The 25,047-nt window shown below is 40.9% G+C and overlaps 1 protein-coding gene across 2 annotated transcripts; it reads left to right on the forward strand.

Annotated features, from left to right (window-relative positions):
- Positions 1-11,298: 11,298 nt before the first annotated feature.
- Positions 11,299-24,678, forward strand: LOC124112166 (sonic hedgehog protein-like). Of its 2 annotated transcripts, none has more exons than XM_046472156.2 (7): positions 11,299-11,445; positions 13,726-13,755; positions 14,849-14,919; positions 16,210-16,399; positions 18,502-18,673; positions 22,987-23,093; positions 23,939-24,678. In XM_046472156.2, the coding sequence occupies exons 1-7, from the start codon at positions 11,355-11,357 to the stop codon at positions 24,202-24,204; spliced, it is 927 nt and encodes a 308-aa protein (XP_046328112.2). In that variant the 5' UTR covers positions 11,299-11,354; the 3' UTR covers positions 24,205-24,678. The 2 variants fall into 2 exon arrangements, with proteins under 2 accessions (XP_046328112.2, XP_046328113.2); XM_046472157.2 differs by having other exon boundaries at positions 16,213-16,399.
- The last annotated feature ends 369 nt before the right edge of the window (positions 24,679-25,047 follow it).

A 25,047-nucleotide genomic window follows, 5' to 3' on the forward strand; every position in this document is an offset into this window, starting at 1 on the left:
GCAAGCATGAGGTACATTAGGACAAATGTCGGCACTGTGATCTTCCCAAATCTGTTGTAGGTGTTTGTTAATGTGTCAGTCTGTTTGGTAATGACAAATGTACAATAAAACCACAGTAGATGACTTTGTAAGACTGCAACGGTTCCTTAATGTTGTGCTCTCATTTTACAAAGAGAACCAAGGTATTCTATTATTACTAAATCCATGTTAACGAGGAAGTATACTCCACATCCTGGTGCTTATTTCTAGACTGGATCCACATGCATAAGTATCCTGAAGCTATGACATTGTCTTTGTGTATTGACTGTAATATGATATATGCTACTTAACATTTGCTGAGGAGCACATCTTTGACTGTGGATGACTAGTAGACTGTGGTCTTCACAGTAAACTACAAAGATGCTAATAATGACATCAATCATATAATGTATAATGTCATGGGTAAAAAGTTGATACCATTAACAACTCCTCATTATGATACCACAACAGCTTGTAACTGTATCTTTGGTCACCAAAAGTTTTGAGCAAATGTAGTATGGATAATAACTTGACTTCAATGGGTTCTCATTGACCAACTTCAAACAGACAACTGGCTGAAGCCTAGTTTCTCTTTTAACAATGAGAGAATTGTTGTGATTGTCCATGAACCAGGGCAGCATTCCTTAAAAGATCACCCTGCAGTTTTTTCAGTTGCAGAAATTAAATCTATTGACCATGTGATGGATAGTCTGCCTTATGACCTTGATGCATTACCTAGGTAGATCTAATTGATCAGTGATGACCAGCTGTTAGAATTATGTCATCATAACTTGAAATTAATAAGTTGGTCATTGCATATTTCAATCCAACATGTAACAGTATTAAAATGTTTACATTATAGATTTTTTAAGGTACAATAAAGCCATTTATAAAACTTTAAAGTTTGATGAAATCCATGATCACCTACAAGATCCATCCTCAAGAGTTAGATGTGTTCTCTCATCACACCAAAGACTTGGGTTCAGTTCCCAACTCTGATACACTCTATTGGATCCTATTCTTGGTTTAACCACACCATGGCACTGCTTTATCATGTTCATTCCTTAAAAGAGCCTGGAACTTCTGCTCTTACTCAAAGAACAATGTCTGTGTGTCTTTATGGCACAGATGCTTTGCTGTACAACATGTGTTTTACATGTATAGATGTTCATCTGATCCATGACATATTTCTTTCATGTTAGGGATTGGTTTTGCTATTGTCCTTAATCATCTAAGCATAATTTGTCATGCCTAGAATCCACTTCCACTTGCATGAAAGCACTGTGTTTTGTTTTGTACTATTGGCTTTCTTGTTCCTCACCTTGTATTTCAGGTTTCAGGTTTATGCCCGAAACCTCTAGCTTTAATCTGGGCTTAGTGACTCTAGAGAATATTTGAATATCATAAAGTACAGAAATATATTAGTACATGCTTCTGTGTATTATGTTTCCCCAACATACTTAGGCACTGTAATGATTTGCAGTAAAACGGTGAAGGTACTGCTTCCATAGTGGTTCTGATTCTAAATTTGATGTCTTCGTGAAACCCAAAGACATCAATCCTCTTGGGCTCACAACATCGGAAGACCTAGGTTGTTTTGGAGTTTATGTCAGGCTGAAGTCGAACCTTATATTCGAATTGGGACAACATGCCAAGCTCATTGGCCATGTCCCCTGCTGGCCATGTACCTTGCCCAAACGTCTCTGAATAACAATTCACTTGGCGTGTTAATACATAACCAATCTTCTGTGTATGCCGTCGTGGCATTCTTTCCGGACCACCAATCTGATATGGTTAAGTGTGCATTTGGTGGTGTGTGGAATATGTTGTGGTCCTCCAAGGTATCCAGTTGAAGCAGATGTCATGCTTAGGTACCGTGTCTTTCTTCAAGGTCTTAGAGGTAAACGACCGCCTCCGTGGTCTAATGGTAGAGCGTCCGCCCGGAGAGTGGAAGGTCCGGGGTTCAATCCCCAGCCGCGTCATAACAAAAGACGTTAAAAGATGGTACTTGTTGTTACCCTGTCTGGCGCTCGGCATTAAGGGGCTTAAACAAGAACTGGTCTACTCAGAGTCAGTATACTGTGTCTGAGTGGGTTTTTCATGTTACACTGTGGCATGGTATCTCAGTGTGCTAGCACTATAAATCGGCATCAGTCCGGACTAGTACAAGCAGCCACACATACATGTCCATGCACGTGTCTATATAAGTGCAATAATCTTGGACGCGACGTTAAACCCCATTTCACCTCAAGTTAGAGGTAAACCCTCATGATCTGACACACATTTGGTAGTTCTTCGATATTAAGCTTACATGCCATGTACTATGGTTCAAAGCGGTGTTAAGTCCAACTCTCTTAGGGGTATTATCTGACCACTAATGCACCGTAAATAATACTTGTGTACTTTATGAGGTTACTTTGCAAAATGCAATAAAGATAAAAAAACTGTAAGAAGTTCTCAACTGATTGGTAACGTTCCATATAAGGTATTTGGGCAAGATGTATTGTACTGGACAAAAGATTCGTAAATGTTTGTTTGTCAGACACGCTATTGGCCCCATTGCTTTTGGTGATTCTCAGGTCACAAGACTGTTAGTTCCTCTTGACCAGACCAGGGAGTTTGAAGGTGCAGGTCTAAGACATAATGCCAGTTCAGTTATTCAACTGATCGGGTATCACTGTGGCCTAAGGCTTACCATTTTATGTCAGATTTGGTTCCCATGTGCAAGGATTCTAGAGTTCGAACCAAAGATTCACAGTGATTATGATCTTGGGTTTGGTCAGCATCATACCCGTGTTGGCTTCACCAAAGTGGTGAACGTCGTTGACTTCATCTAATTAAATGCATGCCATTGTTTTATCGAAATACTGTTCAAGCAGCCTGTTCAAGGTCATGTTAAAGGCCTTGCTTGGATTTTTATTTCTAAGAGGGGCTACACTTCCCGGGTCTTCAGTAAGCAGTGCCTTCACTGTCCCTACTTGCTGTGTTGTTTGTTCTGTGTGATCTGTGTTGTCTCTATGGCTTGGTTGTTAGTAGCGCTCCATGTCCGCGAGAGAGTGTGACGCTTTGTGGAATGGCGGAGTGGTAATGTCAGGAAGTGCTCATGAAGCAAATAAAGGGATGATCCTTTGCTGGTGTTTTTGTTTTTCTTGAATATTGGGGCACAGCTAGTGCACCGAATCGTTTATGGTGCAGAATTTGTTGTGCAAAGTTGTACCCCTTTGTTGTGCCAGAATCCACTGATTTACTGTTCGTGAATCCCAGATGTATCCCTCTTATGAACCTTGGTATACTGACACACTTCGAAAATGCGTATTTAAATTTTTGTAGAATTTGGAAAATGATATTAAGATGTTCTTAAGCCTGAGATAATTAAACCCAACAATGTCGTTGAACGGGTTCGAATATCATTTGATGTGTTTCGAGATGTACTGCCCAAATCATTTTCTTGGCATTCATTTCGAGTTCAAGTTGATTATGGCTTTCGTATATTTTAGTATATGTTAAAACCAGGGGAAGGGAGGGGGCAGGATTGGCGACTTGGTGGATTACAGTTTATTTGATTTTCTTGTCCATACTCGAGTGTTAACAGATCGGCCATCATATGGCTGGTAAATTGCAGGTTGTGGCGTTAAACAAACAAACATGAGTAACGTTGAATCATACCATGAAGCTGATCCTTACCTTCGGTGGGCAGGAGAAAAAAAAGATGAGTTTTTAAATAATTAATTAATATTAAATAAATATTAAAATTAATATCACAATGAACAATTGTTACGATGAAAATAGTATACGATGTTAATACTTCTGCTGTTGTCACCTGTGAAGATCCGGGGTAGAATAGGTCTTCAGCAATCCATGCCTGCCCTAAAAGGCGACTTTGCTTGTCGTAAGAGGCAACTAACGGGAGTGGGTGGTCAGGTTTGCAGACTCGGTTGATGCATGTCATGGTATCCTACTTGCGTAGATCGAAGCTTATAGTGTCAATCACTGAATTGTCTGATCCAAAAGCCACCGTCTTATAGCTAGATTATTGCTGAGTGTGGCATTAAACAAACAACCATACAAAGAATAAAAAAATATATAACATCTTGAGTGATAAATTCGGATGTATTTTTATTCCTGTAAGTAGATTTTGTGTGAATGTGAATAGAGAAGTTTGTGAGTTTCTTAACGACAGCCATTCGTTTACAGGTTTTAGTCCTTTCTGATATAAACCTTAAACACCTGCATCAGTTCGGGATTTCCACACAAATTAAGTGATATGACTGTTCAAATCGGCGTAAAAATTCCAACTCGCTCACTGAATTCTCTAATATAAATTCACGATAAATTCCATTTTGGGGGCGGTTTGTAAGTGCGATACCCCAATTTTGAAAATGTATCTTTTTTTCACATTATGTCTGTACATGTATATACGGTTAGCCTTGACAAACATGACGTACAATTTTAAATTTTTAACACGGATAAGAGTGCAGGCTCTTCCCTTACCAATAGTCATTAATTTTGTCTCCCCAGTAACGTAGTTGTACATTTTAGGGGGCTTATCTTCATAACAATAATACACTGCTTGAGCATTGATGTCCATTGTATATTCATGACGATCTCAAAATCTTTTCCTTCCAGAATGATCTTTTATAGATCTATCCATTCCTTTCCAGTAACTCACACATTTGAGTTTGTGTGAAATGAGAGTTGTGTAGTACACTTTTTTCGTCCTTTTGTCAACAGTGAGCGTCATTGGATTGCCTTTGTCACGTACTAGAGGTTGTGAGACTTGTCAATCCTTTTGCGAAATAAATCCCACTCTTGGATGACCACACTGCCGCGAAAATTATGTCTTCCTTTTCATCAACTGCAAGATCCTGAATAAACGGTGCTCATTTAGATTTCTTCTTTGTCCCATCTAAACACATGGACCGTAATCGGTTTCTGGAGTATACATTTATTTTGCATTGAAGTGTATTAAATACGATGGGATCGTCGTTTTTGGCCTGGATTTTTATGCGGTGGGGTTTCTGGTTTTGGTTCTTCCAACACGTAGCTGTACTTGTCAGCGAGTATAAGGACAACGTTTGTGGGATCGTTCAAAACAATACCTGCTAAAGATGGATCACCTGTGAAAGTATGACAGTGACACTCGTGAACATCGTTATTTGTGGTTGTCACTGGTTCTGGATTTGTGGAACCTGCTTGGTCTTCAATGTTATCTTTTGTTATCTGTAGACTTGCACTACTAGAACGTGCTTGGTCTTCCAAAAGATATTTTCTTGTTTGTGGTTTTGAACTGGTGAAAACCGTCTGGCCTTCTTCATGTTTCGTTGTCTGTGGTGTTGGACTACTAGAACGTGCTTGGTCTTCCAAAACGTATCTTCTTGCCTGTGGTTTTGGACTGGTGGAAGGCTTTCGGTCTTCAATGTCATGTTTTGTTGTCTGTGGTTTTGGACTGGTGGAAGGCTTTCGGTCTTCAATGTCATGTTTTGTTGTGGACTGGTGGAAGGCTTTCGGTCTTCAATGTCATGTTTTGTTGTCTGTGGTTTTGGACTGGTGGAAGGCTTTCGGTCTTCAATGTCATGTTTTGTTGTCTGTGGTTTTGGACTGGTGGAAGGCTTTCGGTCTTCAATGTCATGTTTTGTTGTCTGTGGTTTTGGACTGGTGGAAGGCTTTCGGTCTTCAATGTCATGTTTTGTTGTCTGTGGTTTTGGACTGGTGGAAGGTTTTCGGTCTTCAATGTCATGTTTTGTTGTCTGTGGTTTTGGACTGGTGGAAGATTTTGGGTCTTCAATGTCATGTTTTGTTGTCTGTGGTGCGGTCGCAATACCTTCTGGAAACCAAACTCCCGAGACCAACACCAGAGAGTTGGACATTTTCGAACAACTGTGGACACTTCATGTAATCCCTACCTTCGACAGTGAAGGAGTCACACGAGCGTTTTGAACATTCGCTCGCACATTTCAACACACTGTGGCTAATTGTTTCCAACACGTTGCCTTAGAAGGTTCCAGAGACGTTGAACAGCCCACACGTGGTCCATGCCCTGTTGCAACTCACAGCGGTTAATACCGACGTCAAAATAGTCAGTGTTGAAATCATTTTCATGTATATTGCTTTACCATATGCAACCTCCGTGTTGTGTTCTGCCAAAAGACGTTGAAAGATGGTACTTGTTGTAACCCTACCTTACGCTTGGCATTAAAAAGATAGAACAAGGTCTGTTCGGCTCGGAGTCAGTATAAAAAGTCTGAATGGGATATCCACGTTAAACTGCAGCATGGTATCTTCGTGTGCTGGCACTATTATTCCGGACTAGTTACAAACAGCCACACACACACACACACACACACACACACACACACACACACACATGCATGGCCATGATTAGTAAAATAATCTTGAAGACGACGTTTAATCCAATTTCACTTCACTCCACAGTTTAACATATACCCTAAACGGATGCTTGTTTATATTTGATCACCATGGAACGCTCTATCAATTAAATACAAGCAAAGTACTGATGGAGTTTCTGTTTAACCGCAAAGGGATATTCCAAGAAATATCATATCAGTAAAGGCCATGACACGTACGTATGAAATCTAACAAGTTTTACCAGCTCTAAAAACAGTCACAAACAAGACAATTGAATGCTCCCCGATCGACGCGGGTGGCACAGCATCAGTAAAGAAATTGATATGTGCAGCTCCGGTTTTAGGAATCTTAGCTGTTAACACTGATCTTTAAAAATGTCAGAGTTCATCCGGAGAAAGGACAGTTTTGTACGATTGATGCTCGGCAGATGATAGGCATACCGTTTCGCTCAGTTTTGCAGTTGCTTAATGAAGATTTCAGATTCATGAAACCCTGCGGGTGCAATACCTTCTGGAAACCAAACTGTACCCAATACCATCACCAGAGAGTTGGACAATCTCGAACACCCGTGGACACTTCATGTAATCCTTACCTTCGACAGTGAAGGAGTCACACGAGCGTTTTGAACATTCGCTCGCACATTTCAACACACTGTAGCTACCATATGCAGCCACCGTGTTGTGGACTGCCAAAAGACGTTGAAAGATGGTACTTGTTGTGACCCTACCTTACGCTCGGCACTAAAGAGATAGAACAAGGACTGATGGGCTTGGAGTCAGTATAATGTCCCCGATAGTGGTACACATGTTAAACTGCATGGTATTTCGTGTGCTGGCACTATTATTCCGGAACAGTTCAAGCAGCAACACACACACGCATGCCCGATAAAAGTACAAAAACTTGAAGCCGATCCCATTTCTATTTAATAAATGTGATCCCACCCCCCGTCCTGTTTAAAAAGACACAACTTTATAATAGCATATTTAAAAAGTTACAATGACTCCACTTGTACCCCAAATTATTTTATTTGAACGTATGGATCGTTTAAGTATCTTACATATATGAGCTTGAGAAATTTTATTTATCCAATATGGCGGACAAAATGGCCTCCATGATGGCCGCCAATACAGGAAAATGACAATATTTCGTCTTAAATGTCTTTAATTCAAGTGTCAAAATTTAGGTTTCGACCAGGAACTCCCTCTGTCGTGTTATTTTCATATATAAGATAATTTTCGCCTATATTATGTACTATAATTGCTGATCATATTAACTTTCTTTGAAGTGTCAATGTGAAGGACTTTTTTGCTATTGCTTCAATATTGTCAGTAACTCATTAAAAAATCCATTATTTTTCTCCAATACAGTAAGAAACATTTAGTCACTGCCATCACTGCCAGTGTCACTCAAGCCTTCAGGTTCATCATCGTCTGCAGAGTTTTGGCAACCAGAGCAGGTGCAGAGTTCAGTATGTGTCAGTCCAGATCTGTCACTGCAGATGAGATGACTGATATATCTGCAGCCATATTGTCGTCTGAAACATGGCTTTCAACATGTGTTGCTTGAAAGCATCTTCTAGTGGAAACATTGTAGCTGCCTTTTCAGTGTTAGAAGTCTGGGCATAGCCTAGGTCATTCAGGCTGTTCAAAAGTATAGCAGGAGGACGAATACTCTAGCCGAGTTTAGGAACACTTCTAGGGGGCTCAATCCAAACTGACAAGTTCTTTAACATTTCAACATGTGTCAGCACTATTGAGAAAGCTGTCTTCTTTGAATTTATAACCAGACATCACCATAAGAATATCACATTTCACAATATTCTAGATCCAGAGGATACCCAGTCTTGATTATCCCAGCTCAGTGGAATTACGCTATTGAAGCTTGGGTCCAAAGCAGTGTATCGTTAAGTGGCACAAGAATGTGAGTTAAAATAATTTTAATAAGATCTTATCCTTATCATTCTCTCAGCTAATTTGTAGTCAACTAATATGATCTCTGTTTTCATATTAGAGGTGGGCACACTCCACCGACCCATCGACCAACCGGACCCCCCCCCCCCCCCCCCATTCCTGTAACCCTGTAACCCTCTAAAACGTTTAAACAGTTCTGGTACTTGGTGTATCTTGCTCTGGGATGCTAACAATATGACAACATCAACACCAAGCAAGATATTAAACATGTCCGTTAACTTTGTACATTTCTGCAATCTTTGCTCGACTCTTGCTTGCTGCTGTATTTATCAAAGGATAAAGATGAAATATTCAGATTATCAAGTATTTAATGTCTAAATGTGTTTCGATTGACATCGCACGGTTGACATATCTCTTCTGACTCTTCTTGACTCCTGATCTAACGATTGTTACGACAGTAAATATATGTAAACGTACCTCGTGATGACTCGCCAGTGGGGGTGGGGTGGGGGTGGGGTGGGGTGGGGTGAGGGAACTAATGAATGACACCGGTAACAACAGTCCGCACTTTGGGGATATTGAGCGCCTGACATGTGCGTGTCATTAGCGTGTAGAGTTAAAACACACAAAGACTTTGTTCCTTTTAGCGACATAAATTCAAAGCATGTTTACAGCTTAGAATGTGTAAACCTTTTTTTACACCACAACACATTATTACAGTCTACAAATGTGGTAACATCTTATAGACACGACCCTTAAAATTCAGTATTGCAGCAGGTAACAGCACAAAATATATTTTGAATAGTTATAAAACATCAACACCATAGAACAACTTGTCTCGAATATCCGCCAATACAGATTCTATTGGACATAACAGCAAAATAGCTGTGGAAATTATATGAATAGATCACTGAAAATCAGTAAGAATGGTTAACATGTCCTGCCCTACCGTTAACACCTGCCACTCACACAATTTGCATGAAGCGTTGTATGTTGCCTTCCATGCGACGGTTGTCTTTAAAGAGACCAGAGAATCAAGTAATGGACCAGACAGAAAATCCAGTGACACGATAACTGCTTTTTGTGGAAACTGAAAACCGATATATTCATTTTGAATTACGTCTGCTGTGTACAAGTGCAGAAGTTGTGTTTGGAACGCAGCATGGCTACATAGCCACAATATTGTTTTTATGCCATGAGTAAAAATATTTCTCGTGTACATCTCGGTCATATTCATTTGTTGTTACCTTTGACAGTCTAGTCATACCGATCTGTACGCGGTTTGTGTTTCAAGTGAATTTCTCTTATGAAGAATCATGTATGTAATTACAAATATAATCATACAGTACACTCCTCGGGTATTGAGAGCAATAGTGTATTCATAAATATTCTGATATATGTCAGATTATGAGGTTTAGGTACCTTTATGTAGTCTTTGAATGACATTTAGAAGTGATACACATAAAGAAGAGAATTTATGGATGTCGACTTCTTTATTAAGAGGAACACAGTCAACATTTCGGAGTATGTACGTATTCCTTCATCAGGTGAATTAATGCTATGAAGCACAGAACATATATATGTACCTGTAAGAACAACAAAAGTAATAGGATAACAAAGGTGGAAACTAAGCAAGGAAGGCCAACAATTAATTGGCGCTGATTTATTGGCGGATTTCAGGTCTAGTTTGTTGACAGAGGTCTGATGTTCTTTGAGTCTGGTGTTGAGGGATCTGAGGATTTCTCCGATGTACTGGTGACCACAGTTACAGGGGATCTGGTATATACATCCTCTGGGGTTTGGACTTGTGCTGGTGCCTCTGCCATTGGCCCGAGACTGTTAACTGTTCCATTCGTCCATTGCTAATCACCTATCAGCGCCAATTAACTGTTGGCTTCCCTTGTGAAGTTTCCACCTTTGTTATATTATTCCTTTGTTGTTCTTACAGGAAAATATCTATGTTCTCTGCTTCATAGAGAAAGCATTTACTCCCAAACGTTGTGTTCCTCATAATAAAGAAGTTTACGACCATACATTCTCTTCCTTATATACCTCTATGTTACTTGTCAGATTTAGTCCACAGTATCATCTGATTGTCCATTTTGAGGTGGAGCAGCTATTTTGATCTTGTTTGGATCATTTCTTGTTTGTTTCTTCGTATATTCTATAGGGCATAACCAAGCATACCCAGAACCAGTATAGAAAGTTGTATGTGTATTTGTAGCTTTTTTAATACTATCTATGTATCAATTAGAACTTGACCTTCAAAGTGACATTGACCTTCAAATATGCCTCCTAGGTGGTTTAAATAATCATTGATTTTAGGCAAACCTTCAATAATATCATACATAGAAAAGGTATTTGCAAACGGTGATATGCATGTGTTTTATTAATCTATGATTAATGGGAATATAAAAATTGACAAAATGGGGGGTGGGGTAACATATTACCAATCATAAAAGCTATGTGGAATATGAACACTGCCGTCTCCCCATAAGACGTGTCGGATCATTTTGAGATATTAAATGACTTGGTTGATAAAACTAATAATTCATTATGGTTCATTTTCTAATAATTGGAAAATTAAAATAGAACAAAATGTACCATATTTTGTCTTATTTTTACCATTTTCTTAATTTGTGAGAAGCTGTAATTAAAATCATAATAATAATTCAAGTCTACTATGTGTTAACTATCACATAAAGGATGAAAATAAGGAATCAATGCATACACTACTCTTTAAGGGGACTTAATTTGATTTTCTCTATTTTTACAAAATAAAAGTATATTTTGACCCCCCAAAACAGTATCTGCCACCAAAACATTTGACCACAACCATCATTTACTAGTCTGTTGGATACAAAAAACATAAGGAAAAGCTAAGTTTGCTTTGTTCTACTATGGGGAGGAGTATGTCAGCAGTTTGAGGGTCTGGCCACTGCTCTATTAGGAATCCTATCTGTCAACACGGACCTTTAAAAATGTCAGGGTACATCCGGAGGAAGGACAGCTATGTGCGATTGATACTCGGCAGATGATAGTCGACTGTGTGGGCAGGTGATGCCCGGGACTAACTTGAAGCCTGCCTCGTCCTCACATCAAGTCATGAAGAATCTCAGCGTGTTTGCATTGATCCTGCTGCTGGTCCACGGTGAGTTGATCCCCGCACAAACTACTTGATCTGAGTACATATGCTGTTTGTTTATTTATTTGTTGTTTAACGCCGCACTCCGCAATATTCAATATTCCCAGTCTACCCTCTGTGTCCAGATAGTATCTGTCCCAGTATATTCTGTGTGTTCATATAGCCTTTGTCCTTGTCTATACACTATGCCCATGTTGCCTCCATCCCAGCATAACCTCTGTGCCAAAATAGCCACTGTCCAATATTGCCCATGGTCCCAGTATTAACTCGATTGACATATAACCAAAACAATCCACAAGTCCATATAACCTGCTTAATGTAATCTCGGTATCCGGAGAGACTCCCCATGGTCCCAGTCTCGTCTCGATGGACATATAGCCAAAACACTCTAGGAGCCCATATATCTTCGGTCCCAATATAACATCGGGATCCCAATGTTTGTTTGTTTGGTGTTTAACGCCACACTCAGCAATATTCCAGCTATATGACGCCGGTCTCTAAATGATCGAGTTGGGACCAGACAATCTAGTGATTAATATCATGAGCATTGATCCACACAATTGGGATCGATTACATGCAATAACCAAGTCAGCGAGTCAGGGCTCCGTTCCGCAAAGCGATCTTAGGGCTAAGGTGAGCGTAACTACCATACTTAAACATATACTTACGAGGGTCGTAGCGCTAAGATCGCTTTGTGGAACGGGGCCCTGACCACCCGATCCCGTTAGACGCCTCTTACAGCAAGCATAGTCTTCTCTTACAGTTTTATGCATGGTGATATGTCATGCATATGTTTATTCAGATTTCATTTAACCATGAAGTTTTAATACAGTATCTCAGTCTTTACTTCTCCTTTCACAGAAAGTCACAGAATTATCACAAAAAATGTCACATGGCGATAATGGCTACTTGACTGTTTACAAGGGCAATAATTATTGCCAGGTACCATCGACTCATAAACCCGCAGTTGGCGACACAAACGGTTAATGTTCTGGAACCATATCAAAATCAAAGACAAATTAGTTTATTTGTGTGAAAGCCTTTGGCCCATATAGAAGTAATTCAATGCCAAATATACAATGTGAAACATATCGCATGGAGTTCACGACGTTATGTCTTTTTTAAATGCATAATTTACATAATAATGAAAAAATCATCCTGAGTTGTACACAATAAACTTTGAATTTAGAAATTTTGCGAAATATTCTTCGAGGAGGTTGAAAATAACGTTCACAGAACAATAACAAAAGGTATTCATAAGATAAATTGCATAGACATATGCGTTCATTGCCATTTCCCCTTGTCCTGTCATGGAGGTGGTGAGGTGAAATGGGGTTTAACGTCGCGTTCAAGATTATTGCACTTATGTAGCGACGTGCATGTGTTTGTGTGGCTGCTTGTACTTGTCCGGACTGATGCCAATTTATAGTGCTAACACACTGATGTACCATGCCGCAGTTTAACATGAATACCCCACTCAGACACAGTATACTGACTCCGAGCCGACCAGTCCTTGTTTTAGCCAACTGAGATACCATGCTGCAGTTTAACATAAATACCCCACTCAGACACAGTATACTGACTCCGAGCCGACCAGTCCTTGTTTTAGCCCAATGAGATACCATGCTGCAGTTTAACATAAATACCCCACTCAGACACAGTATACTGACTCCGAGCCGACCAGTCCTTGTTTTAGCCAACTGAGATACCATGCTGCAGTTTAACATAAATACCCCACTCAGACACAGTATACTGACTCCGAGCCGACCAGTCCTTGTTTTAGCCCAATGAGATACCATGCTGCAGTTTAACATAAATACCCCACTCAGACACAGTATACTGACTCCGAGCCGACCAGTCCTTGTTTCAGCCCCATTTTAATGTTATAAACACACTGCGTACACGTGTGCCATTTTAAATACTCAAATATTAGTTCGGATAGTTTTTTTAATTCTTTATACATCACATATTGGGTGCTTCATCTACAATCGACAAACTCTAAATAAAAGCTGTATTGTCAGCATTTTCTAAATGCGCGATAGACGGGTGTATGAGGCCATTGCATGGTGTATGGAGGTTACAGTAAACTACGCTTATAATGAACACGCTTATATCGAACAGGCGGATATGACGAGTGAGTGAGTGTGAGGGAGTTGGGTTTAACGCCGCTTTTAACAGTATTCCCGGATATGACGAACTAAAATAAGTGGTCCCTTGAGGTTCGTTATAACCGTAGTTTACTGCATAGATAGTATGTTTAAGGTTTCGTTGATTTATTTGTTACAGGTTGTTTGGTACATGGAGACAGCAGTTCCCGTGAGTAGACTTTGGATATCAGTAAAAGAGTGAGTTGGGCTTGACGCCGCTCTACACAGTATTCCAGTTATATCACGGTGTGTCAGCCTTACTTGGAAGGAAAGCCCGAAGTGATGCAGGTCTCAGACGTTTACCACTTTGGTGAAACCCACGAGCAATGATATGGTGCTGACAAACCCAGAAACATAATTATGCCAAACCGGGATTCGAACTCACAATCACAGGCTTCTGGCGTGCCCAACTGTGCAAAACATCACGGTGCCTTGGACGACAAAGACACAGGTTTGAAGAAGGATGTATCATTTTCCTTGATAATCTTTTGGAATGTTACTGATGACATATTTCCTAAATAGAAACGTAATACGAAATAAATAATTATACGAAAGGAGTGAGTGAGTGAGTGAGTTAAAGCTTTACGTCACTTATACGAAAGGATGTCAATAAATGTTGTGACTTCATCCGTATCCCAAGGGATCACCTTCCGCTAAACCTACACTGGATCCATTTCTGTGGTTCTAGCGATCTCAAATTACCTGACCTTGGTTTTCATTTCCAGGGGGGTCCGGGTGGCTCAGTTGTCTAAGGCATCGCGATTTACTGTGAGGAGTTGCGTCCTTTGGACGCCCTGAAACCTATGATTGTGAGTTCGAATCCCGGTTTGGCACAATTATGTTTCTAGGTGTGTCAGCACCGAAGTGGTAAACGTCTGAGACATGCATCACTTCGGGCTTTCCTACCACCTTAAGCTGACACGCCGTGATATAACTGGAATACTGTTAAAAGCGGCGTTGAACCCAACTCACTCACTCACTCATTTCCAGGGTTAAGTGTGGGCTTACCGAAATGCGAGCCCTAGAGATGTAGAAAATAACATGCTGAACACTTTGGTGATAACAAGGCCTCGCTGTAGCCAAGTATCGTGTGCATTATGACATTGATAAGCTGTGATATAATTTAGGTAGTAACATATGGTTTATACAAAATAGCAAGTTTTGACATGATCACCTGCAAGTTTATGTAGCACTGGATAAAGGTGAGCTTCAGTACCTGTGGTACTCTGGTTACGAATAATTATCTTTTTCCATTGTGTCAGCACGCTTACGATTGCGCCATGGGCCTAACAAGGAACTGATTCTACAGACCGATATTGAACATGACGAAGAGGTAAGGAAGCATCAAATAAAGGCGCAACGTGGTCATTGGGATCCCGACCCGTTAAGATGAGGGGTAGAATAGGTCTTCAGGAACCCATGCTTGCCGTAAAAGGCGACTATGCTTGTCGTAAGAGGCGACTAACCGGATCGGCTAGTCAGGCCCGCGGACTTGGTTGGTGCATGTCATCGATCCAAATTGCGTGGATCGATGTTCATGATGTCCTTCACTAGATTGTCTGGTCCAGACTCGATTTTTTACAGACCGCCGTCATATAGCTGGGTGCGGCGTTAAACAACAAACAAACAAACAAACAAACATTGGGATCCCGATGCTATATTGGGACCGAAGATAAATGGACTCCTAGAGTGTTTTGGCTATATGGCCATCGAGGCGAGACTGGGACCATGGGGAGGCTATTTTGGTACAGAGGTTATGCTGGGATGGAGGCAATATGGGCATAGTGTATAGACTAGGACAAAGGCTATATGAACACAGAATATACTGGGACAGATACTATCTGGACACAGAGGGTAGACTGGGAGAAAGGCTAATTGGGCACTGAGGGTAGACTGACGCAGAGGCTATATGGGCGCAGAGGACATTCTAGGACAGTGGCTATATGGGCGCAGAGGACATTCTAGGACAGTGGCTATATGGGCATAGAGGGTATACTGACGCAGAGGCTATATGGGCACAGAGGACATACCGACGCAGAGGCTATATGGTTACTGAGGCTCTATGGGCACAGAGGACATACCGACGCAGAGGCTATATTATTACAGAGGCTATATTGGCACAGAGGACATACCGACGCAGAGGCTATATGATTACAGAGGCTATATGGGCACAGACGGTATACAGGGACATAGGCTTTATCGGCACAGACGGAAACTGGGACAGACGTATCAACACGCTCATGTAACATATATGACGTATATTCATAAACCTCAGCGCCACCTCTCTGTGAATACACTTATCCCCATCACGTCAAAAGGTCAACATAAAAATGGAAGCGTCAATAGCACATTTACATGGATTCAGTCGCATGATATCACTGGCAACGATCAAACCAGGTGTTCTCGAAATGAGGACATATCCCGTCCCCGAAAGGTCATAGTCAGTACGCCAGTGACAATTCTCCAGCAGTTCAAATTATTTTTTTCGTATCTATCTGATATCATATATCTACGAACCTCAATCACATAACAAATGCATGGCAATATGTTGATGTTCATAAATAGCGGTATTAAGTGAAGGTATCATGTATCACCTAAATAGTTAATGATCTATCTGGTCAAGGAGACAGATGGCTTGTCCGTCCGGAAGCGCTGCGAATGTCGCTGCCGCAGGGTCTACAACAACGAATGGGAGTGCTGTTCCTGTCCCTGGACAGACCAGATTTGTTTCCCAGGTGACGCCACACTTACACTGGAGGATGGCTCGGATATCCTGATGAAGAACCTCAGAGCGGGGCACAAGGTGAAAACAGGTTGGTACAGTGTCTATTGAGTAGGACGGTGGTGGACAGTTGTGTGATGAGTAAATGGTATTTTAAGGCGCATTGTATTTATGACAGTTTTATCACATCGGTCTGTAAATACTTGTGTGTTGACGCGTCTAGTGAGTGAGTGAGTGAGTGAGTGAAATAGGTTTAACGCCGCTTTTAACGGTATTCCAGTTATAGCGTGTCAGCTTAATGTGGCAGGAAAGCTCGAAGTGATGCAGGTCTCATACGTTCACCATTTGGCAAACCCACAAGCACGGCTATGGTGCTGACAAACCTAGAAACATAATCGGGGCGAACCGGGATTCGAACCCACAATCATAAGTTTCTGGCGTGCCCAAGTGACGCAACTCTGTAAAGCGAATCGCGGCACCTTAGACGACTGGGTCACCTTAAGTAGTCTAACAGGGCACATCGAACTGTAACATGGCGAGAACCATACACCATTCAAGTTGCTTCAAATTCAATTATGTGAAAACCTTTGATTTTCAACTTTGTACACCACTATCCCACATGACAACCTCGAGATAAACTTCATCCCTTGATCCATACGTCCTTTGTCACAAAGCGTGGTCACCATAGATACAGTTACATCTCTATCATCAGATGTTCAAGAACATTTGTCAAAATTGTAAGCAAGGAAACAGTATGTAAAATGATGGACTGCCTCTCAGATAACAATTTGGGGTAAGGATCCTTGCTGGTCTGTTTCAAATGTATCAATCGGAATTTTTACTCGGATTGGCTTACTTAGAACACAGGAATTTAGTCAAGAACCCCAGGTATATCGATCACCTGATAATGCCCAATAACGTCCAAATAGCTGGTTTGCATACACTGATTTACCTGAATTTACTAAAAAACATAAAAGACCAGTGAAAGTGCCTCATCTGTGTCATATTTAGACATCTATGCATAAAGATTCACTGTGGGAAAAGACATCCACAAGACTATGACAAGAGGGATGACTTCAGCTTTCCAATAGTCAACTTACCCTTCATGTTGAGCAATATGACATTTTGGGTGTACGTAACGTGCAGTATGACATTTTGGGTGTACGCAACGTGCAATATGACATTTTGGGTGTACGTAACGTGCAATATGACATTTTTGGTGTACGTAACGTGCAATATGACATTTTGGGTGTACGTAAAGTGCAATATGACGTTTTGGGTGTACGTAACATGCAATATGACGTTTTGGGTGTACGTAACGTGCAATATGACGTTTTGGGTGTACGTAACGTGCAGTATGACGTTTTTGGTGTACGTAACGTGCAATATGACATTTTGGGTGAATTAAAGTGCAATATGACGTTTTGGGTGTACGTAACATGCAATATGACGTTTTGGGTGTACGTAACGTGCAATATGACGTTTTGGGTGTACGTAACGTGCAGTATGACGTTTTGGGTGTACGTAACGTGCAGTATGATGTTTTGGGTGTACGTAACGTGCAATATGACGTTTTGGGTGTTCGTAACGTGCAATATGACGTTTTGGGTGTTCGTAACGTACAATATGGCGTAACGTACAATATGGCGTAACGTACAATATGACGTAACGTTGGGGTACAACAGAGCATGCTCTTCCTAACGAAGATTTCAAGGAGCGTTATACGACTCAAAAGTTGACGATCAGTGTTACATCATTCAAAGTCTCAGTAAAAGTTCCAAAATGTTTTATGGTCGTTTTGTGTTTTCATGGAGGAGAGTTCCAACTTTGACGCATCAGTATACGGTGAGGTGAAATGGGGTTTAACGTCGCGTCCAAGAATATTACACTTATATAGAGACGTGCATACACGTGTGTGTGTGTGTGGCTGCTTGCTCTACCACTTCACCACAAAGGGTTTTTTTGACAGGCAAATTCCCTATATATTCTGTAGTAACTCTGTGTCCTCGGGGTCATATATCATATATCGAATTATCCATAGTTCGAGACAACAGATTCGATATTAGACGATCATAATCGATATTATGCTTGGCCAACCTCATCTAAAAAAATCATGTGTTAATTATTTTACGCATTAGGTGTGTATTTACTCGTCTGATATTTACTGAATTGAATCTGATTTTTTTTGTCCAGTTGCCAATGGCATGGAGACCCATACCGAGGTAAAAACCTTTCTGAAACGCCAGCCAGCAAAGAGCGCCCTCTACCTGACGATATCCACCGCAACCGGGTCAAGCCTTACTCTCTCCGGGCGCCATCTTGTTTTCGTCGCTACCAGCAACATGACAGGGAGCATGTCACCACGGTAATTGTACAATAAGTCACAATGGAAATGTCACGGTTATGCTGCGATAATAGTAAAATGATTGTTTTAAGTAGCTGTTTATATAACGCCAATTTAGTTCAAGTGAAATGTGACTCGGTAATAATAGAAATATGATTACAGGATACTGACCCTTCGATAGCATTCGTCACCACTCGCCCCTTTCCGTAACCTGCAAGAAGACTCGTCCCCCTATCGATGAATGTTATGTGCGAAAATACGACAAACCTATCGGAATGCGCGTATGACTTCAACTCTTCGGTCAAAGAATCCCTCAGTAATTATTTTTTACTTTACATGGTCTTGCATTTAAACACATACCCAAGATACAGTTTAATGTGTTCAATCATTCTGTATAATACTGTAAGTCCCGATGTGTTTTCAATAGCATCTGGAATATATATGATATATTGGGGGAAGTATACGTGAATCATTACGCAACGAGTCGACAATTCTTTAAAGGGGCACTGATCTAACGCAATTCCCCGGGACTGGTTGTTGCCTTTGTTATTGTTTTTCCCTAGTGAGTACCCGGATGTGTAGCAGAAATCTAGACTAGTTCGCGACCTCTGCTGCGCCATTCGTAAGCGCATTAGTCACTTTTATGGGTAGTAATAAGGGCGTATGGTCACATTGATCAACAAAATGAAATACAGTTTTCGAGATAATAAAGAAATGTAGGTATCTTTGTGAGTAGCATCGGTAATGGTGACGAAGTTTTGATAAGTCACTTGCTTGGTAATTTTGCGATTTTCGTTTACACTATTTTGACTTGCAACACAAAGTATATATTTCACCTGAGCATATGCTTTTTTATAGTGTGTATATTTTTTTACTGTCAAATGTGTAACACATTTATTAAACGTCTAAATATTCAGTTATTTTATAATGTGACTGAAAAACATTTCCATCTGTATTATTATGACAACGAATTCCAAACATTTTGATGTTTAATGTCATCACCAAGAGACTGAAAATGTAACGTTGAAAAGTACATTTCTAAGTTGTTTGGCTTTTAATCCTACATAATAATCTGTTGTGATGTGTGTAGGCCCTTTTGATCGTCTTGATCAATCTGGACAGATTTTTTAGTCAAAATGACTGAAATATTTACACATTTTATAAATTGCCTGAGAGAATCACATTTTACAAATTGACGGTAATATATACACGCTTACAAAGGAAAAGACCTGTGACAACAACGACTATCGCGCATTGAAGAATTTCCCAACCAAGACGTAGAGAAACAAGAACGAATCGGTTCAAATGAAGGTCTGGAAAACAAAATGCAGATATCATAATTACAACCTACCAAATTTATGTGTATAAGTTTTAGGCAGCTTCCTTGTTCGAGGAATGTATCCGTGAATATCCACACAAAGGAACAATATCCCACTCGTCTGCAGCTGTACAAAGAAACTTATTCGATGTCACGTGTCTCAGTAACAATCAAATATTTTGAAAGATATATATCGTTTCGGGATATTATAACCCGTGTTCGTTTCTCAACTGATCGCTTGGATTGTTTCAGGTGTTTTACATAGGTGTCAAGTCTCAATGGTCGGCTGAGAAAGCCCACGTGACAACTATTTTCATAACGTCCACGGTTCCTAAAAATTCCATTGAGTGATAGATAACAATGATCAATCAATCAACGTATTATCAGTTAACCCTTTGAACAAAGTATGTTGTTTTTACATCGGCACTTCGCGCCATGATATGAGTGTATTCCCTTTGTTTTAGTAAACCTAGACATGTAAACACTCACTCTTGACATATCCACTGTGCAAGATAACAGTGATTAATCAATCAACGTATTTTCTGTTAATCCTTTGATGACTAGGAACGATCCGTTGATTTACAAAAAAAAGTAAATCAACTGATCATTCATCTCTTGCTGGACTGCCACGTGCATATTACATAACACACATTTCACCTCACTTCAAACCTGGATTTAGATTGAATAATTACCCCAGACACAATAAATGCCAAATGGGAACCTTTGTCAGGTAATATAAGTGGTGCTACCACTAATTGTACCTGTAATAAATTCATTACCTGAGCATCAAGTGAATGACGACAAATACACAAGTGAAGGGTTATACGAGAAAACGTGGATGACAACAAGGGAGTAGTAATCGTATTATCGACGCAAGCCGAAATCCGAAAATGCTTTCATTGCATGGATACTGTTTTTAGTTTTAAACTATAACCATCTGGGGTATTTCCAAATGACGACATCCGATGAGCTCCCTTGTTCTTTTTGTCTGTTTGTTTAGGCTGAAGAAATGAATTAACATGCGCCCTTTGTCGAAATCTTTATAGATCACAGTTAACCAATCAGTGTTCAAAAATGCGTAAAACAAATATTGCCTCCAGCCTCCAAGTTTATTTAGCTGCCCTTGCAGACGGTACCCCAGTCTCTGGTCACGCTCAGTTGCGTTGCGTATCATCCGGGTACTCACGGGGGAAAAACAATAACAAAGGCAACAACCAGTCCGTTAGATCAGTGCCCCTTTAAGCTATGTCCGTTTGCGCTTAGACGGAACCCAGTCGCCAAAATGGCCACGAAACGGGCACGAGTCGCTATTCGGCTTGTCCCTGAATGATACGAGTTGGTCACGGATGCCTTCAATAGTAGCACATGGTATATGTAACGCCTATTTGGATGGTGCGCAATATCCGTCTGCAATATTAAATTAGAATTTGTATAGCGCATTTCAATTGCGCCTGATCTAGTCAAAGTCTTTCGTGAAGAGACACGTCTTGAGTCTTTTTTATTGTTTGTATTTTGTTAAACGCCGCACTCAGCAATATTTCAGCTATATGACGGCGGTTTGTAAATAATCGAGTCTGGACCGGACGATCCAGTGATTGACATCATGCGCATCGATCCACGCAATTGGGTTACGATGACATGTATCAACCAAGTCAGCGAACCTGACCGTCAGATCCCGTTAGTCGCCTCTTACGACAAGCATAGTCGCCTTTTACGACAAGAATGGGTTGCTGAAGTCCTATTCTACCCCGGATCGTTACGAATGGAGTTTGTCAGATTTTCGGCTTCTCAGATAGTAACATAACAATCTCATTAAAATCAGACCTCAGTTCTCGCTACCGCTAAACAAAGATCTGAGGACTTCCCATTAGAGGTCGCGTCAGAACGACCTTTCATCCGACCAATCAGAGCATCGCTTACCAGATTATGAAAGTGACAGTCGGAAGTGATTTCTAATCATGCAACCTCGAAAACTTTAACTCCGAACGATAGTTACGAGTTTAACGACTGAATCCATACAATCTAGACCATCTATTAGCCATTCCAGAATGTGCTTTTGTTCAGGTTTCAAATTTTTAATCGAGAATTTGTCAAAATATGTTTCGAAGCGTAGTCGTCAATTTGAAATTAGTACCGTAAAGCACGAGAAAGCTGCCTTCTGATTGGTCATTCCATTGGTCGGTCAAAGTTCGCGCAAGGTCGGTCTGACGTGACCCGAAATGGGATGTCCTCAGGTCTTTGTTTGGCGGTAGCGAGAACTAAGATCTGATTTTAATGAGATTGGTAACATAATCACAACAAATAGTTATATATGTTGTTCTTGTACATAACCCACGGATTTGCACCAAACCCAAATAATAAATGATGTTTTACGCCGCAACATTGAAGCTATGTCACGGCAGCAGCATGGGAATAATAGTGCCATGCAAACCAGTGGTTGATAGCATGAACAACACTTCACCCCGTCGGATAATGACGAAACAGACAGAACCAGGTCACACATTATGGCCATCAAGGGGATATATTCGAGACCGGCATCCAATGCACAAGCAAACTTGTCCACAGTGATTATAATTGCCGTTCAAAGCTTTGCATCTCTGCTCAAACTAGAAATGGGACACAGGTGGCCCAGTCGTCTAAGGTGCCGCAATTCGCTGTGAGTCGCGTCCCTTTGGCACGCCAGAAACCTATGATTGTGGGTTCGAATCCCGGTTTGCCTCGATTATGTTTCTAGGTTTGTCAGCATCTTACCCGTGCTCGTGGGTTTCACGTGGTAAACGTCTGAGACCTGCATCACTTCGGGCTTTACTCCCACATTAAGCTGACACACCATGATATAACTCACTCACTCACTTGACGAGTCAACACTCAAATATTTACAGACCTATGTGATAACACTGTCATATACCATTATTTCACCACACAACTCACTCAAATTAGATAAGGTTTTTTTCCCACACGTATGAAGGTATAACGTTCCTAGTAGTGTCCCATATGACGTCATCTCTCCGTCCAGGTTCGCCCTGACCGTCAAGCCCGGGGATTACCTGTTCTCTACGGGGGACTGTGGTCAGCCTCTGTGTCCGGCTCTGGTCACCCACATTCAGCCGGTCGTCAAAGAAGGTAAAGACAAAAAATAATCAATCTGCTGGGTTTTTGTTTGTTGTTTAACGCCGCACCCAGCAGTATTCCAGGTATATGACGGCGATTGAAAATAATCGAGTCTGAACCAGACAATCCTATGATTGATATCATGAGTATCGATCTCCGCAATTTGGAAACGATGACCAACCAAATCAGCGAGCCTGTCAACTCGATCCCGTTGGTCGCCTCTTGTGACAAGCATAGTCGCCTCTTACGGCAGACATGGGTTGCTTAAGGTCCATTCTCTACCCGGATCTTCACGGGGATATTGGATTTTTACTCAGAAGGGACTCTGCGTGTGGTCTTGTTGAATCATGTTAATTACCTCCGGGGTGCGCACCAATAAACGAGAAAACAGTCAGTAAAATGGGATGTACTTACGGTTGAACCACTTTTCAAATCAAACAAGCGAATATGCAACCCCATCCTTCTCGGTGACAGTGTACTGCTCCTTTAAGTGTGACTGATTGGGCTGTTTAATTTTGTTTATTTTTTAAAGCCGCACTCAGCAATATTCCAGCTATATGATGGCGGTTTGTAAATATTCGAGTCTGGACCAGACAATCCAGTGATTGACATCATTAGCATGATTACCATGGCATGCATCAACCAAGTCAGCGAGCCATAACGTTTTATATTTACATATATATTTACCCTTAGCACATCATCTGTTTTCCACGCCGCTATGTGATATGTTTCATTCATTTCTAGGCATTACGCAATTGGGATACCATGTCATGCATCAACCAAGTCAGCGAGCCATAACGTTTAATATTTACATATATACTTACCATTGGCACATGATATGTTTTATTCATTTCTAGGCGTGTATGTGCCACTTACAGAGGAAGGAACGGTTCTTGTTGATGGAATCTTTGCTTCGTGTTACTCCTCTGTCGACCATCATATCGCGCATGCGTTCACGGCGCCTTTCCGGTGGTTTCCATGGCTACTCAGTTCATGGCAAAATGACGGCTATAGCCCACTTGTTGATTGGCTGAAGCAGCTTGGTCACATGATCTTACCTACAAACCGTCAGTTTGAAGAAGTTGGGAATCCATCTCTCCCTCAAGTTCGTATAGAATTGTAAATTCCAATTGCCTTTCAGGAGGATGTTTTGAAAAACGGTTTTAAATGATTATATTGACGATATCATCACTATAAAAACGTATTCATATAGCATTATTTAGTCGAACCTCATTTTGCCTACATGTATGTGGTAGCATCTGGGCATTTGTACAGTTCACAGGTCACAAATCAGGTGGCAACATCGGTCGCGGAGAGTAGGTGGATGGGTGACCGCGTTACGCTGCACAACACTGAAGCACATGTAGTACATGTGTTTCACTAGGCATTATGCCTCTGTTCACACAGCACTGAATGGGTACCCGGCAGAATGAGATGGTAATGTGGATGTTAACATTCTAGCGCCTCACTGGCAGCTTCGGTGGTGTACTGCCCAGGAAGCTGAGAATGAAAACACTGCACACGTGCACACTGATCCATTTATCAGTAATAATGTAGCGCTTTGAGCAAGCTTTAATGTGTGGATTTGGCGCATTATGAATAAGCAAATTATGCTTGTTAGCTTCTTTATTTTCCTTTACTTATTTAGATTATTTTAAGTTTAAGTGCCCGTACAAATGCCTATCTAGTTATTAGATAATAAATCAGGTTTATAAGTATCATCTCTGTTGGTTTTATATGTCAACATAACATACTGCTCTTCCGCAACAATAGCTACATATTGCGACATAGGATTTGCTTAACAAAAGAATGAGTGAGTGAGTTTGGTTTAACGCCTCTTTGGGGAGTATTTTTTGGAGTGTATAACGACGCGCAGCTTGATGTGGCTGGAACCCCTGATGCAGGTCTCAAACGCTTACCACCCTGGTGTCATCCACGAGCACAGGTATGGTGCAGACAAACCTAG

This window comes from Haliotis rufescens, unplaced genomic scaffold (assembly GCF_023055435.1).
Source record: "Haliotis rufescens isolate VD_foot unplaced genomic scaffold, xgHalRufe1.0.p SCAF_6, whole genome shotgun sequence".
NCBI lineage: Eukaryota > Metazoa > Mollusca > Gastropoda > Lepetellida > Haliotidae > Haliotis > Haliotis rufescens.